The sequence below is a fragment of the Brienomyrus brachyistius genome, chromosome 1 (genome assembly GCF_023856365.1).
Source record: "Brienomyrus brachyistius isolate T26 chromosome 1, BBRACH_0.4, whole genome shotgun sequence".
Taxonomy (NCBI): Eukaryota; Metazoa; Chordata; class Actinopteri; order Osteoglossiformes; family Mormyridae; genus Brienomyrus; species Brienomyrus brachyistius.
Genome location: NC_064533.1, coordinates 6,203,799 through 6,220,531, shown reverse-complemented (window position 1 = coordinate 6,220,531; position 16,733 = coordinate 6,203,799). Strand labels below are relative to the sequence as shown.

General features: G+C 52.2%; 1 protein-coding gene across 1 annotated transcript in view; it reads left to right on the top strand.

Moving 5' to 3' along the window:
- Positions 1-16,733, top strand: part of snd1 (staphylococcal nuclease and tudor domain containing 1) — a 90,141-nt gene that overhangs the window by 44,447 nt on the left and 28,961 nt on the right. The window contains exon 16 of the mRNA XM_049020584.1: positions 5,411-5,599. Coding sequence (XP_048876541.1) covers positions 5,411-5,599 — 189 coding nt within the window. The remainder of the gene's footprint in view (positions 1-5,410; positions 5,600-16,733) is intronic.

Here is a 16,733-nt window from a genome sequence, read left to right as displayed (position 1 = left end):
GGAACCGGACCTCGCCAATGGAAGATGAGGAGAAATGGGAGCAGAAGAATGGTCGGGTACGCGTACAAATCGTGCTGCGATCGGCGTCCATCGTGATGCTATACACACAACCCTGCGTTTCATCTTTCTGACTTCCTCCAGTCCCCCCGGAAACGTCTCTCCTGTGGGCCCCGTGGGGTATGTGGCCCATCGGATGCTCGACATGCCAGCGCACAGATCATTCTCACGCGGCTTTCGTGTAACACGCACTGGAGGTCTTGCACAGGGGAATTGTGGGAAATGCGTGGCCAGACCGATACTGAAACTAGCTGCCGTTTCTAAAGTATAACGGGGGCGGGGGGGGGGGGGGGGGTTTAAAATAAAACCGTTTCTTAAAGGTGGCTTTGCTAGGAGGCAGTAAGCGATGTTTGCAGGCAGAATGATTTTTAAAAGGTGTTATTTCTTTGACTTACAGCCTTTGCTTGGCCATGGCAGGTAAGTAACAGCAACAGTCTAACATGAATAGAGCCATTAATTTTGACGGGGCAGATTGGATTTCCAGAGAAAATAAATTAAAATTTATGGCTTTTTTGCTGTGGGGCGGTGTTCCTGTTTATATTATGGATGATTTTGCCTCTTCCCTGTGTGTGTGTGTGTGTGTGTGTGTGTGTGTGGTACACCTCCGTGATTCTCCTAAGGGGTCTTTTATATTGTACTTGTTAACAGGCTTTTATAAACAGGTGTTATATGTTGCTCATGTTACCGTGGTTACATGTTATAAGGAACAGCCTGTAACCTAAGCGTGGTATTCTGAACGGTGTGACACAGCCCTTCTGCAGTGGTTTAAGCATGGTGTCTGCCTGGGGTCGGTGGTCCTCCGGAGTGCGTCCGTCCCTGATGGGGGACCCGCATCTGCAGCCTCTGGCTTACTCTACTCGTTCGCTGGTTGTTGAGCCGGGGATTTCTCTGTCCATTTATGTATAATTCAAAATAAGCATATTGTCTCCATGTTAATATCGTAGCTAATAATTTATCAAATGGACGAGAAATGGAAACCAATGTGTGGCGATTCATGGCTGTTAACGTGGGGATGGGGGGGGGGGGGGTAATGAAATGATCACCCCGGCAGATTTTTCACTCCAGCAGCATCATTCGTGTTATTTTAGCCTGTCCCTCGCTGTCACTTTGTCCCAGAGCTGTGTGTGACAGACTTCCCCCCCTCCCAGAAGCTCTGGTGTAAAAATAAAAGGCCTGATACCGAAAAAGCCCCCCCGAATGATGGCCCCCTCACCTCCGCTTCCCGGTCATGGAGGCTCTTTGTGCGTGTTGGCTCTGGGCCACCATCGCTGTGTTGGGTCAGATGATGGCCCAGCAAACGTACCGCGTCTGTTCAGAGCTGCTCGTGCGGTGGGTCGGGTTAAAGACCCAGCATGAAGGTCCAACAGAGCTGCTCCTCAGACCTGAACCAAAATACCCCCGGGACTGTAGCGTGGTTCTGGCTGAATCTACGATGGTTTTATTCCTATGGACCATCGCAGGTCCCCTAATCCTAAGCAGTAACTGGATCTCTTGCTATCATTGTGCACTTTTTAATTGGGTTTACTGTCAAGCTCAGGGCGCAGACACTTTGTACCCCGTAATGTAACAGGTGGTCGCTTGTTTTGACCTCGGCTGTTCGCCATCGCATAAAACCTCCGCATAATCAGTGTTTTCCCCCAGCCGCAGGGCGGTCACGCTCGCTGCAGCCGCCTTGTGAGCCCATGTTGGACTCCTGACCGCTGCGTGTTTATTTGGCTGAGGCGTGGCTGGGCGGCTGGGGCGGCGGCGGCGGCTGGGATCCGCTTGCCCGCCTGCTTAACGTGTGATATATGTCCTCGTTAGGCCAGAACTCGGCACTGTGCATTGTCAGCGTTTCCCCGAAAGCCCCGCACACCTCGCCACTCAATAACCTCATTTATTAATTACACGGATACTGAATTGGTTTTCTTTCCTCTCGGAGACCCCCCCCCCCCCCCCCCCCCCCCCCCCCAATTATTCATGGCAGATTCCATATTTGGGAATTCTGTGTGGCTCGCCCGCCCGCTTCTCTGACAGATGGACCCCGCGTCTCTGTCCGCAGATCTCCAAAAGGTCGATTCAGCCTCGGCCCCCCCAGTCTGTAAACACCCCCCTTGTTTACTCAGTGTCCGCTTCTTTACTCTCATTGACAGCAGCAGGGTCGGCCGGAATTCCTCGGCTTGTGGTAGAATGTCAGCAGAAGATCTCGTTGGGGATGAGAAGGCCGCATGGTCCGGCTGGGCTGGGACCCGCCGAGGTGCCGGTCTATGTGCTGTGTAAATTTTAAAGTGTTTTTCTGTACCTTTTGTCCTGCTGCATAATTGAGTCCGGCAGCACCGGAGGTCCGGCCCGGAAGCTCGGTACCGCTGTGTTTCTGAGGCCTGTGGCTCTTTGTGTGCTTTCAAGAAAATGGCCCCCGTAGGGCTCTGCTGTGTCTGAGAGAAGTAAAGGCTGTGAAGAACACCCCCCCCCAGCAATATATAGTTTCCATTGAAAGATGAAAATCGTTGCTGCCTGCCAGGGATGATGAGGCTGATCTTCCTGGGGGGGTCAGGCCTGGTTGGCTGGAGGTGTCGACGTTTGGAGGGGGGCTGGGAGGCTGTGTGTGGTGAGGGGGGTGTAACCTTCCCTCCAAGGCCGGAGTTATTGAACATTGCGAGGCACGCCTCATTGCCCATACCTGTTGGCCGTCGATCGAGCTCGGCACTGGTTTTAATTTACGGGGCCCCCGTGTCCAGCGTGTCGGCCAGCCTCCTGCGGGCCGTTATGGGTAAATGGTTCCGCCCCTCTGGGGGAAGAAATAAGATGCCCTTGTTCAGCTTTTTGAGGGTCTCTCTGCGAACGTATCTTAATTTGATATATTGCGAAACTTGACAGCCTCTCTAAAAGGGTCGTCTTTTTATGTGCAACATGAATAAAGCTTCGCATTCAAATATTAGTGTCTCTGCCAGCCCGGCTCTCTTCTCCAGTGCAATAAAAGTCCATCTCTCCATCCGTCCATCTCTCCATCCATGCAGCCACTGGGTCTGGGCCATATTGGTGGTCCAAAAATTAACCTGAAATATTAAACCATAACTAGAATATTCTGCATAGTGTTTGGCATAAGGAGGGCCAGGCATGGTGGCCATGTCTTCGCCGGCATTGGTCTGTTGTCACCGTTGGTCGTTTTTTTTTGCGTGGGTCTTTTTTCAGAACCGTGAACCTGCGAAAGCGTGGAGATTTGGAAGGGATGTGCCGTTGGCCGTCCCTGGTCCTCCGCGGATTAAATCAAGTAGCCTCTGGCCCACATTTCGTAGTTGCGTGTCCTGCGATGTGAGAGGGTCGCACAGGGATTGTGGGAACACTGCATGGCTGTGTGTAAGGTGACTGAAAGCACTGGTTCGCATCCACAGTATCCAACATGCATCACATAGCCATGATTAAGGCTGAAATGAAATGATACTGGGGGGGGGGGTAGTGACCTGCATCATTTCAGGAAAACTAGGGGTCCTGAGGGCTGGATCTTTAACCACGTTTTTTTCGGATATAGCCTGCGGACCCCCAGCAAAATCGACATCTGGTAATCTGCCCTGTAGAATAATGGATGCTCTTGGGTTCCCTGTCAGTCCCTACCTAACAATACACCAACACATTTAATATTCTTCTGGTTTTGTCTTCTGGTTTTCATTTATCCGGCAGGACAAAGAGAAATCCATCTTTTAATTGAGTATCTATCTCTAACCTGCCCTCTTTACCTCGGACGCCATCTTTACAGAATCTCTGGGGTAAACCTGGTTCACTGTTACTGTGCCCTGGCATCCAGTCACCCTGTTAGCATCTCTGTGCGTCTTGGAGTTATTGCGCCTTTCTCTTTCTGCTAGCATGACCGTGTCACATGACTTTGCTGTCCAATAGCCATGCTGAGGACGACAGACTGGTGTCACCATGTGGGCGGGCCCACTCGCTTGAAGGAATGATTGATCCTGCCCTTCAGGCAGTAATTCCCCTCTGACCCAATTGGTTAAAGACGAAGAATCTCCTGAGCTTCGGAAATCACCGGCGTCATGCAAAGGGAGGATCACTTGTCACATGACGAAAGTCACATACTGACGTGCCTGGAGGTGTGTGTTGCTTCAGAGCTGATTGTTCCTTTTGTGAGGGTCGGGTCCACGCTGCTAAATGCCTGATTTATTTGGCTGTGACTGCTTGAAGCTTCCAATGGGCTCTCGCCGGGACACATGTCTGGAACTAGGTGATCCGAGTCTGGGACGCTTCAGCTGGAATCCCTGCTCTGCCGATCCCACTCCCTTGGTGTGAGGGGGGTGAGGGCTCGGTCCTCACACCGCAGTCAGTGTCCTGAACCTTAATTCGTCCCTCAGCAGCCTGTCCCCAGAAAACCAGCAAAATGAACCCAAAAAGGCCTCCGTATCCACTGGGATTCTCCAGCTCCGGTTCTGGTCACGGTCAGGGGGGTTCAACAAGGGAGGGGCTGGGGGTGAGGGGCTGGGTGCTGGCTGCCAGTTATTACTGCCAATTAGACAAAGCAGCCCCACTGTGGCCCATACGCCGTCCCAAACCAAAAGCTCACCGCCAGCTGCCTTGCAAACAAGCCTGGGAACCTGTCTGCCCCCTGCCTTCCCCCAGAAGATTGACCCTGAAGGAAGTGTGGTCCGTTTCCCTGCTCTGCTGCCCGTGGCCCGTGCGGCAATTTTGCTTAAAAAGCCGCGTCCGTTGCTGGCAGAGTGGAGGGGCAGCCTGCTTGGGGCGGACGCTTAAGGGGGTGGTATCGCCATGCCGACACGCGGGCATCGGCCGTAGCGACAGTCTGGAATCACAGCCCCTTCCTTCCTCCGCTTACAGCTTAGACAAGCTGCCACCACACTTTGGGATAAAACTTTAGAAGGGGAGCCGCTGCTTCTCCAAACTCATTTTAATCAGTCTCTCCTCACGTCGTTCTTGTCTTCAAACTCATTCTTTGCTCCTGTAAGGATTTTCCGGTAAACCCACAAATACCCGGCGCGCTGGCAAAGGGTCTCGGCAGCCCGGCCTTCCGTTTTCGGTCTTCGTTGCTTCTGTCTCCGACTTGATTTAAATAAACTTTTCATGCCGTTGTTCCGAATTCGGTGGGATTTACGGTCTTACAGACCGAGACTCCCGTCCTGTGTTAATTTTATTACAAATGCCGGGCCGTGATGGCGGGCGGCTCAGCGCCTTATCGGGTGCCGGAAATGCCACGGCGGGCGTGAACTCTGGCTGCTGACGGGTCCAGACCGCCATGTCCATCTGTGGTAACTAGATCCCTGGGGAACTGGTCGGACAACGGAGCGTTGGACCCCCCGCCCCCAACCCATGGTGATAGCCCTGTGTATTAATTAAAGCACCCCCATTTCCCTAGGTGGAGGTTGAGGTGGAGAGCATGGACAAGGCAGGCAGCTTCATCGGCTGGCTGCATGTGGACGGCGTGAACCTGTCAGCGGCGCTGGTGGAGCACGCCCTCTCCAAGGTCCACTTCACTGCGGAGCGTAGCTCCTACTACAAGACACTGGTGTCGGCGGAGGAGGGAGCCCGGCAGCGCAAGGAGAAGGTGAGCTGGCGGGGCGTGGCGGGAGGGCGGGGGGGGTCACGCACCACCCCGGAGCGCCCCTAGGTGGGCGCTCACAACTTCAGCTTTTAATCTGACGAGAATATGAGCCGAGACCTAATTACCCTTATTCTCCTTAGTTACTCTTAGCCAAGTTGGTGGCCGGTCTGTGGCTCAGTGCGTTACGATGCTGTGAATGTGAAGTTGCTGGTTCAAATCCCAGGGTCAGCAGAGTGATTTCACTGTTGGGCCCTTGAGCGAGGCCCTTACCCCGGGTGCTCCTGTGACTGACTGGCTGAGCCTGCCTTCAGTTGTGTGCACATGTGATGTAACAAGGGGTAGAATATGAGAATGTGCCCGCTTCCCGCCGTCCGAGGAATGGCGCCCCTGTGAACAGCTTCTGTTCTTCAGAGGAAGACTGTTCAGATGTGGAAGATCAAGGTCCGTTAGAAGCGATACCGGATCGTGGGCTGGCCTGCTGGGTCATAATAGGCTCAGAAGTCCGGAGAGGAGCCTCTGTGTTGAGAGGCGGACTTCCACACGAGAGGCAGGAAGGAGGGGAACTTCTCAGAAAGGAGGAATCCGTGGAGCCGCTCGTGATTAATCCATCGGCTTGACGTTTAGCGGTGCTGCCTGTTGTGCTGCTGGGAAAATAAAGTGACTCTGTACTTAAAAAGCGTTTAAGGAGCTGCTTTGTACTGGAAGGAGCCGTGCGTTAGTGCTGATTAATCCCGGCTGTGGGGCTTTAGGGCTGCGAGTCTACGGGAAATACGCTGGTGTTCGCTGGGACCGGTCCCATCCTCGCCAGTCCCAGCCATCCTGTGTTTTGTCTCAGCACCCTGACAGGGTGATTTTAAAGTCCATTTAGAGATTTCCTCCTGTATTTCTTGGGAGCTTCAAATCTCAGGATCGCTCTTGAGTCCGAACAGTTGGAATAGTTTCCCCCGCAGCGACGCGCTGTTTGAGGTGGCCTCCTGCCACGTGAGACGTTAACGCCACCACGCCCCCTCCCTCTCCCGCCTCTGCAGGGGAGGTGCAGCCGGGGTGTTTAATTCTCACCGTTTTGGGGAAATGCTAGCCGCTGGGCTAGGGGAGTAGCGACAGCCGTCGGTCTCCATCTTGCGACATGTTTACACCTTTGGCTCCATGGCAACACTGCTTTCTCCCTGCTCCCTGGGGGCTTTTTCAGCACCCCCCCCCACTCTCACTCACACACCACCCAAACTCTCACTTGCCTTTTCTTGGACCCAATGGTGCCCCCTGGGGACACTGTGTGGGGTGTAAATGCCTGGCTGTCCATGGTGGAGGGCATTAAGGTAATGTAACTCTCCCCAGTGGCTCATTCTCGGTTCGCTTTGCTGTGGGGGTCTGGGGGGGGCCACAGCCATTTGCCTGGAAAACGCCTTGGGTTGTCTGACTCACTGACCTGTGATTGCTTTTACGAGGATAAGCAAAGCTGCTCATTCGTGTATGGGGGGGGATGGGTTAAAATATCAGCATGTCCATTTAGCTGGGCTGGATCAGGCCTCTTAAGTAGATGCTTCCTGTATCGCCGTGACTGTCCTATAGGGGGAGCCACGTATCCTCTTCTGGGGCCGCATGTGCACTACAGCGGGAGGTGGGTGCGAGATCATCTGACCAGGCTGCCTCTGGAGTCCCCACTCCAGGATGTACACACACGTTTGTAATTATATCTTTGTGGGGACTCTTCATTTCTATGGGGAGAACGCTAATCCCAACATAATCTTAAACGCTACCCAGCCCTAACCTTAACCATAAGTAACCAAACAAAATTAGTTTTTTGATTGTATTCACAGGTCTCTGTGGGAACCTGAAAAATGGTCCCCACAACCTCAAAATAACAGGTTTCATCATGTCGTTTGGTCCCCAGAATGTAATATAAACATAATACACACACACACACGCATGCAGGTGTGCTGGTCACCTAGGCAACCACACCGAATAGTCTGCAGTTGGCCCCGGGTTTTAAGACAAACCCATTTACTGGTCCAGCATACTGAGTAAGGCTGGTTTTCTTGCTGCAGTTACCACTTTACACTCAAGCTGTTAAAATGAAATGATCTCAGCCAAATTTTCAGACTTTTTTTTTTTTTAATGTTAATTAATATTAAGCCGTGTCTCGTTTTAACAGTAATGCCACTTTAGTCCGCTAATTTTATTTTGATATTAAGGCTTTTCATACTTTCCCTGGCATTGAGAGATATTTGTGGGTTTATTGCGATTTATTAAAGTTTATGTCCATTAAAATGCATCGTAAGCGTCGCTCTCGCTGGATGGAGACTATCGGAAAAGCTCGTGCCAATTATGGAAGTAGACTAATTATGAAGATACGATCGAGACAGGGCCCTCGAAATAGGCCGGCGTGTGGGGTTTTCTAATCTAATTAAGGAGCCATGTAAAGATAGGGCTGACGAGCCGTTATCTGAACGCGGTGGCGCCGTCTGGAATCGGGAAAGGCCCCCTGGTGGTCACGGCGAGGCCCTGCATGACCAAGCCTCTTGGGAAAGAATTGCCATCCATTCCCAGTTTGTTTGGCTCTCTCTCCTAACAGGCTTTTAATGGATCCTTTGCAAAAATTATGGCTGGGCCCCCTCTCCTCTTTAAGAGTCAGTGTTTCTCCCCTTTCAATGTTAGCGGGGCCCGTCGAGCCGTGCCCCCCCCCCAGATCCTCTGTGAAATCCGAATCGCAAACGGAATAATCGCAGGCAAATTGTTCGCGGGATGAAGGTCCCGTCGGTTCACTCAGATGAGAACCTTTCATCTCGGCCTGCTGGCGGCGAGATGGCGGATGTGGGTTCTGAACCTAGTGTGCAGGCGGCACTTAGTGCTTTGGAGTGGGTTGGGACAAGAGTGCTAGGCCAAAGTGAGCGTGGGGGGGGGGTACTTTTAAACTGCTGCCCTGCCCACCCCCTCATTGCGAGCGTGCAGTTATACTCGGGTAATTTAGCCATGCCTTCATTCAGCTTCCACTCTGTGTTGTAAATATAAGGGTGCCACCCCCCCCACCCCTTGTTCCTGTACGTGACACGTCAGCATCATCCGCTTGGACGCTCTGTCTCCTGTATCGATTCTGCTGGCCATCAGCCCCTCCCATCTCCCTCCCCCGGAGGGTCGTTTACCTCCCCATAGTGTCTCCTTATTAAAGCCGACAGCCCTTTCCCCCCCCCCACATGGATGCACACGCCTGGGTTTGCACGTCTGCTTTTCCCGTTCTGCTGCCAGCCGAGTCCGCGGTTTCGGCCCCGGTGCAGTGGCCTGGCGCAGGTCGGCCTGACGCCACGCTCTCCTGCCCGCCAGCGTGTCTGTAGGTGAGGTTTATGCGCTTCGGGGGGGGCGGTCTGATCCCGTTCTGTTTACCTTCCCTGGGTAAGTACAGCGTCTGACATCACGGCCCCCGCTATGGGTTTGTTAAGCTGTCGGCCGCTTTTTCACAATTTATATGTAAATGCTATAATTTTCACCATAGTGAAAATGCGCGGTGACCGATATAATCGCATGTTCCTTTCCTGCGAGACTCCGCAGAGTGCAAGAGGCCGGCCCTCCTCGAACGAACGCAGGGTGTGTGTGTGCGCGTGTGTTTTACCTTCAATTCAAAGTGCTTCTTTGGAGACGTATAACGGAAGGGAGCCATTTTTCCCCACGCCCCCCTCCGGAAAAATCGCCCTCGGCTTTGCCTCCCGCGGCTCGTGAGAAAGTGAGCGAGGGCTGTCACATGACGCTGTGGTCCAAAGGAGATCCGGCCGTGCCGAATAGCGGGATCCGTTCATCCCCCCCCCCCCCCGCCCGCCATGTGCAGAGCCATACCCTCCGGCACAGTCGGCAAACGTGCAGCGTGTCCCACCGTGATTCACTGCCAAACGCAGCTTTGATGCCGGCAGTTAATGTTCTCCTGGGCAAACTCTAATGATTCGCAGTAACAGAGCTGTTGACTGTTCAACTGTGATTTGATGCTCCTTGACATTGGAGTACTTTTTAAGGAAGTAATTTTTTATTTCTTTAAGGACTATCGTTACCGACACATCACGCATTTCTGGGGCTTAAAATCTGAAAACTGGTGTCCTGCTCAGGGTGCCGCACTGCCTCCCCCTCAACCCGGCAATGAAAAAGTGCTTAGGATGGATGGAAAATGACAGCAAGATGTTAGGCAGCTTCTAGCACAGTAGCTTGCTTTTACGTCAGAGAAATACACCATGTATCTTTTTATTCGTACGATCGAGGGGGTGGGGTAGTCGCCCTCATCCACCCTGCGTCACGGAAAGGGGGTGTGTCACTTTGCCTGCGAGGTTTAACCCCCTGCTGTTCACTGTTCTCCCCTTGTGGTGCATGCCAGTCTAGCCATCCGTTGTAATTCATTGGTCGCATAGCCCCCCACTCCAAAAAGCCGGTCATTTACTCCTTGCCCAGAGAGCCCCGCGACCTGCTGATGGGCCCGACAGAGCATGGCATCACAAACTGTGTCACTGCTAATGAGTTTGCGCTTCAGTGCCAGTCACGTACCTGCAGGGGGCGCTAATCAGGCAATCCGGTACCTTTGAGCGTAATGCCCTTTACATGCTGAGAGAGATGACCCTGTTAGATATGTGTCTTAGGGGCCCCACCCCCCTCCGACTCGGTGGCTTGATGCTTCCACGGTGATGGTCAGCAGAACCCTGCAGCTCTGGGGTTTTGGGGTGGGGGGGGGAGGTCACCGGTTACTGGATAACAAACCTGTGGCATGAAGTTTGACATTCCTCAGAGCTCGTCTTCCTCATCTCTTCTAAGGTGCCAGCCCGCCCCCCCCCCCCCTCCCCAAGTAACTTTCAGAGCGTCTTTCTCTGTCTTCAGGTCTGCACTCTTCCCTGAGACCGAGGCTCGGATTTCCTTATTACCTCTGTAATGCGCAGTGCCATGAGCTTCAGGTGGACAGTCTTTATTGATTTCCTCTTGGGGGCCCCTGCCGTAACATCTACCAGCTCTCACACTAATCACCAATCAAAAAAACGGGGAAAACACAGGTGATCTGTGCTCGGAATGTCTGAGTGACCCCAGTGCAGGATGTCTGAGTGGCCCCTCCGGCTGCCTGAGCTCATTACTGGGCTGGGAATCGGGGCAGTTTGCAGTGGACTGGAAGCCCCAGGGAGCACACTGTCTCTGAGCACACTGTCCAGTACGAACAAGCGCGGAGGTGAAACCAGCTGGGTCCCTTAATCCCAAAACAGTCCCTTTCTTCACCGCACCCCCCCCCTTCCGGTTTTCCTGGAATAAGGCCACTTCCTTTCCCTGGAAAATGGGCCGATTGTCAGTCGTGACCCTTGACCCACCCCGTTCCTCTCCTGCTGGGGCAAACCCGGGAAGGACGGCCCATTCCGTACGAAATCCCGCAAGGTACTAATTTAAGATTATTGTTTTCAGAAACCAGAATCTGCCTTCAGGTGCACAATCCTGCTAAGTGGATTTCTTGGACTAATATTGTGCTGTGTTAAGAGGCCGGTAAATCGTTAAGTACAGTGTAGCTGTTTGTCTGATGGTATTCAAAATCTTTAAACACCCTCCACCCCCAAGATGGCACACTACAGGAAAGAGTTCAGCGGGACTGTAGGTGATCACTCGGGATAACGAGTGTCTGGTCATTAATGTCATACAAGCTGTGTTGAGTTCTTCATCTTTTGATGCGTTTCCACTGGCAAACTGGAACCGAGCCAAACCGAACCTGAGCCATGTTGCGAAAAGGGTCTAGTTCCAGCGCGGTTCCAGCTTGGTTTGGAGAATGCACACTTATTTACTGTTCATACGGTGTACATCATGATTTACTGTGTGCTAATTTCCACTAGCAAGCCCTTAAGAATCGCTCTTTTGTGTTAGCATCAAATGCTAGCCTAATTAGCATTCACTTCTGCAAATTTGCATTAGGAATCTATTTCGTTCAGCCTTTCTGTAGTACTTTTATAAGCAAGAGTTTGGAAATTTAAGTCCCAGGTTAGCAGGAATGCATCACGATGTGCAATATTACTAATAATGAATAATAATATAGAATATACACACTTTTCTTTCAGATAATCCACGCATATCGTTGAACACCACCAGTATCACCACCAGTGCGTTTAGGTTACTCAGATGGTGGTGGCACAGCCTGCTCTGTTTGGTCACGCTTTCGGCCCTGGTGTGGCCCCTGCCGGTGAGGGCCCTGTCAGTACTGGTCCGGCTCGCAGGCTTTACAATGGAAAACCGCCAGTTGGCAGTATGGCTCGGTTGGTGATGGCAGTGGACGAATGCCGTTCCTCTCCATCTTTCTCCATCCCCGTTCCTTCTCAGGTCTCTTCAGCCTGCCTCCCGAATCCGAGTCGCTCTTTGTCTCCAGAAATGGTTTTCCATGTGCCCGCTTGGTGGTTTGTGGTCTCCCATCGTGTTTGAGGAAGCCCCTGAGATGCATGATGGGATAGTCGGTGCTGTTCATATCCTGAAGTGACTAATTCTTGACATTTAACGCTGTCTGTACTGGCTCACTGATGCCCTGGGTACTATTATTATTATTATTATTATTTTATTAATAGCAGTAATAGTAGCAGTAGTAGTCGTAATAATAATAATAATATAGGTAATAATAACAATTAATTGGTCAATCAATCAATGATTAAGTCGCCGCATCCTACAGTCACTCTGACCTTGTCCTTCTATTAACAGGTTTATATTGTCCCTTAGTGACATCATCGGCTCTCCAGGCAAAGCTTATCCTGTGATGTCATGTTTCTCGATGGCATAGTTGAAGATGGGTCAGCCGGGCTGCCCTGAGCCGGTCTGCGCAGCCGGTCTGCGCAGCCGGTCTGCGCAGCCGGTCTGCGCAGCCGGTCTGCGCAGCCGGTCTGCGCAGCTGGGCCGCCCTGAGCCGGTCTGCGCAGCCGCTCTGCGCAGCCGGTCTGCTTTGTCCAGCCAATGACTCGCCTCTCTGCATTTTAAGAGGGATTAACTGTTAACCTTCATCCCGCATTTCAGGCGAGTCATCATTTGTGAGTGGGAGGTGCATCCCACCCCCCCACACCCCATCTGTTAACCACAGCAAATCTTAACCTATTTCCAAAAGCGATATAGCCCTGTGCTCCTCCCTTAACCACCGCCATCCCCAACCCCCAACCCCATGTTTACCTTACATTTCACTCCATGATTCCATCAGAACAAGAAGGCGGGTGCCCACCATCCACTGTGGGACACCCTTGTTTGCGCTCAGCTGCATTGTAGAACAGAGCTCTTCACGCTTGCCAGATCCACACTGCTTCCACGGATCCAGGACCCCAGCCGCAGCCCGATTTCCTTACCGCACCCTGCTGAAAAACATGCCCCCGTCATGTGATCTGGTCCCGGGGGTGCATGCGTTGAGAACCCATTGTTCTTTTGAAGAGGCTTCTGTTCTCAGTTGTGTTTGTGGGATAAGCAACACTCTCAATGGGATGGATGAGTATTGGGAAGGTCTTACTTAACGGCAGAAAGCCTTTTTTAAGAGGCTTCTCTCTCGTCAGTTCTCCGAACACGTCTCTTCTCACAGAGATGCACTTCAGTGGCAAAACTGAAAGCAGATTCCACCCGCGGTGCCTATTCCTACCGCCGACGCTTTCGGAAAAAGACCCGGAACGTGCCTGAGGATGGCGGATACGTATGTACTTTTAAGGGGCTCAAACTTAACTAGAGTCGCTGGTTTTGAGCGCTTAAGCGGAGGTGACACCAGCTCCGTAGGTCTGGCACATTCCGTTGCTCCAGCCCGAGACCTGTCCTCATTAGCTGGCGTTTCTGCAGGCCAGAGCTACGGTGCTTAGATAAATAGCTTGTTAAGGTATTGTTAAGCCCTGAGACCAAGAGTTCGGTCTGAATGCTGACTCCGGTTTAATTTCAGGATTTAATTTTAGGCGAAGCGGCAACTTCAGCCGTTGAGTACAGATAGCTTGCTCTAAAGTTCTGCACGTTTGTTCCTTTTGTGGAATCGATTGTCTTCGCTCGGAAAAGCTTTGTCCTTTATCGCTAATGCTTCCTTGCGTCCCGGTTTCGCTCGTGTGGCACTGCGGGCTGCCGCAGTTGGAGGATGCTCGTCTGTCCCCGTTAGTATGCTGATGGTCTAAAAGGAAGATGGAGATCTTGTATCTTATCTTGATGAATGTCTGAGAGGGGTGGCCATCGGTGCTTGCAATTGTAATATAGGAGAGAACATGAAGAGTTCTCCTCCTATACATGTCCCATGACCGTATTGTCAGTACAGGTCATGATGGGCCTGAAGCCTATCCCAGGATGCACTGGGAACTCGGCGAGGGACATCGTGCATACGGTGCACCTTTGTTTTCTAATTTAAGCCTACTTAAGGATTACCTGATGTTACGGTGACCTGGAACAGCTGACTTGACCATTATGTTTTGCTTCCTGTTATTTTCTTGTTCATTCTTTGAGTCTCTCATTCGCCGCTTAATCGCCCCATAGAATTTAAGATCCCATAATCTCTCTCTGCCGTCACCAGCACCCTCATGGTTCTTTGAGCTCGATCCCCAAGAGGGACGTCGCTGGGACGGCAGTCTGTTAGGATGCCGTTATCAGAAGGTTTTGTTTGTGGCCTTGGCTCTTACCCATAATCCTCTGCTCCTGTCAGATTCCACGATTTCGGTGTCTTCTCATGTCTTGGCCAATTAAGGATATTGATCGTATCAGCGCGGAATGTGGGCGAATCACATTTCCCCGCAGGATCGTTGCTGCGCGTCGGCCAAACTCCACGACTAATTCCGAGGGCTTTCTGCATCTCTATCTCTGAAGGAGACCTGACCCCTTCACATGAAGATAACGTTACTTGATGGTTTGTGTGCTACTTAACTTTAGAGCCAGCTTGTTTTGGGCTAAAGGGACCTCATGCAGGAATGTTTACCCTCCCCCTGTGCCCTGGGGCTGCCTCCTGGGCGTGAATTCTACGTTTGCGTGGTCGTCCACAGCTTGCCATGCTGCCAGCCCGCCCCGACGGCCATGATTCAGAAAAATATGCCAACGCGTCACGTGTCTCCAAGGCCTGGGTGTGCTTCGAAATGCCAGGAAACATTTGGTCAGTGATGCGTCAGTAGCGGTCCCCGGTGGTGAAACGTCGCGAAAGCTCCGCCTACTCTGCCTATCGCTACTTGCCGTGAGGTGTACAGGCTGTCCCGTGCCTCTTTGCTGACGGCCCCCTGTAACGCGGTGACACCCCCTCATGGACGTAAATCCTGGGTCTCTCTTAAGAAGCATCTCCGCATGCTGCCTGGAAACAGTGCAGTCGGGACGCCGACATTAAATATGAAGGCGCCCCCCCCCCCGGTGCTCTGCATGTTAAACATTGATAACATGGTGTCCTCCATTGTCCCAGTGATGCCTGGCGAAGACACGCCCCCCCCTTTCTCTTGTTTGGCCGGCGCCACGGCCAGTCGGTCATCACGAACAGCGATTGGCTAACCCGCATGTGGACCTCCCTTCTGATTGGCCGCCGCATTTTGGTGCTGCCCAGTAGCACGGTTTCCCCAGTTTATTTTTCTGCCCCCGGTGTGGATCATCCCCGGGACGTGGCTGCCAGAGGACGCCCTGCCGGACCCGGTAGCCTCCGCGGCACCGTAGCCCGTAAGCGGCCTCTCCACACGCATAACAGGCTCCCATTCGGGCCAATCTGTCGCACTTTATCCCATTTTTCACATTTTTAAAGACATTTCAATTATCAGTCTCTTACACAAACTTAACTTTTTTTTTTTGCCGTTAAGGCAAATCTATTGTCTCTACATCTTGTTCGTTCTCCTGATTTTTTTTCTTTTTTTTTTTTTTCTTTTTTGAGATCTCGAAATTCATTTGTTTTTTTTTAATGTTATCTAATGGCTGTGAATTGAGGCTTATTGTTCCTCCAGCGTCCTCCTCTCGTATGAATGCTCTCCTCATCCTGTCTGCCCGCTTTCCACAAGCTTGCCTTTCCCGACCTTCCTGAGCTGTCTGAGCATGGCGAGCCGTGCTCGTGAGTTTATTGAAATGCTCCTGGCTGAAGAGGGGGTGGGGAGTCAACTGTCAGATGGAGCACTGTGTCTGGGGCGGGGGGGGGGGGGGGGGCTGGTCGCCGTGGAAACTGCCAGTTACTCACATGGACTGGTTTGCCACCTGTGGCATTCGGGTGTATGTTAGTGTTGTATGTTGCTGTTTGGATCACGCCAACCTGGGCCTGTGCATGTTCAGCAGGGGCACGACGTGCTAGTTTGTTAGCTTTTTGTTCAGTTTCGTTTGAGGCAGCAGTGGTGTAGGTGCAGGCCGCCTTCACTGGATTTGTCTCCGTTTCTGCAGTGTTGCCATGCAGCTCTTGTAACCCCCCCCCCCACTACAGGGGTACTGGGGCAAATTATTGCTGAGACAACTGGCCTGAAACCCAGTTTGGCCAGATCCTGACTATATCACAGCCTCACTGGGCTGTTATTTCACTATGGGAGGCCCCACCTAGACCCCCCCCCCAGCAAGACGTGAAAGTCCCCGAGAGTCTCCACCCTCGCTGATCTGTCTCCGCTTAATCGCCACACGATCGCTCCCCTTATGAAATGATCCGTCTTTACTGTCGGGAGAGAAACAACCCGTCAGTGTCGCCGTGGCATCGCCGTCTCCTAGGAGACAAGGTCCGGACATTACGTGATTGGCTGATTCTCCCGCTCCAAACGTACAACACTTATGCCCCCACAAAGTTTCGGCAGATACCGTAGGGCTGATTTATGAACGTGCTCGCATTTCAGTATCCAGAATGTATATCGTGGCTCATCTTAGAAAGGGTATATAATCCTCCCTCTGGGCGTGTCAGGTATAAAGCTGAATGAAAGCTTTATCAGGAATGGTTAGGAGACGTCAACTTACTGCTCAGCGCTGCCTTGAGCGCGCATTGAAGTTTAATAATGAAATGAAGCCTCTTTCAAGGTTCCTACTTTTTATTCCTGCCCTTGGATGTATCTGGGACATAGTGCCTGTGAACTCCACGGATGCTTTTTAACGTCAGACGTCGGCCACGTCGGGATATCGGGGACTGCTGTGTCCTGTTTGGCCTTGTCACCAGCTGTATCGACAGCTCGACACTGCAGGAGCGCAGTGCGCACAGCTTTCACTGGTTTCCTTTCTGCTTCTCGGCTGC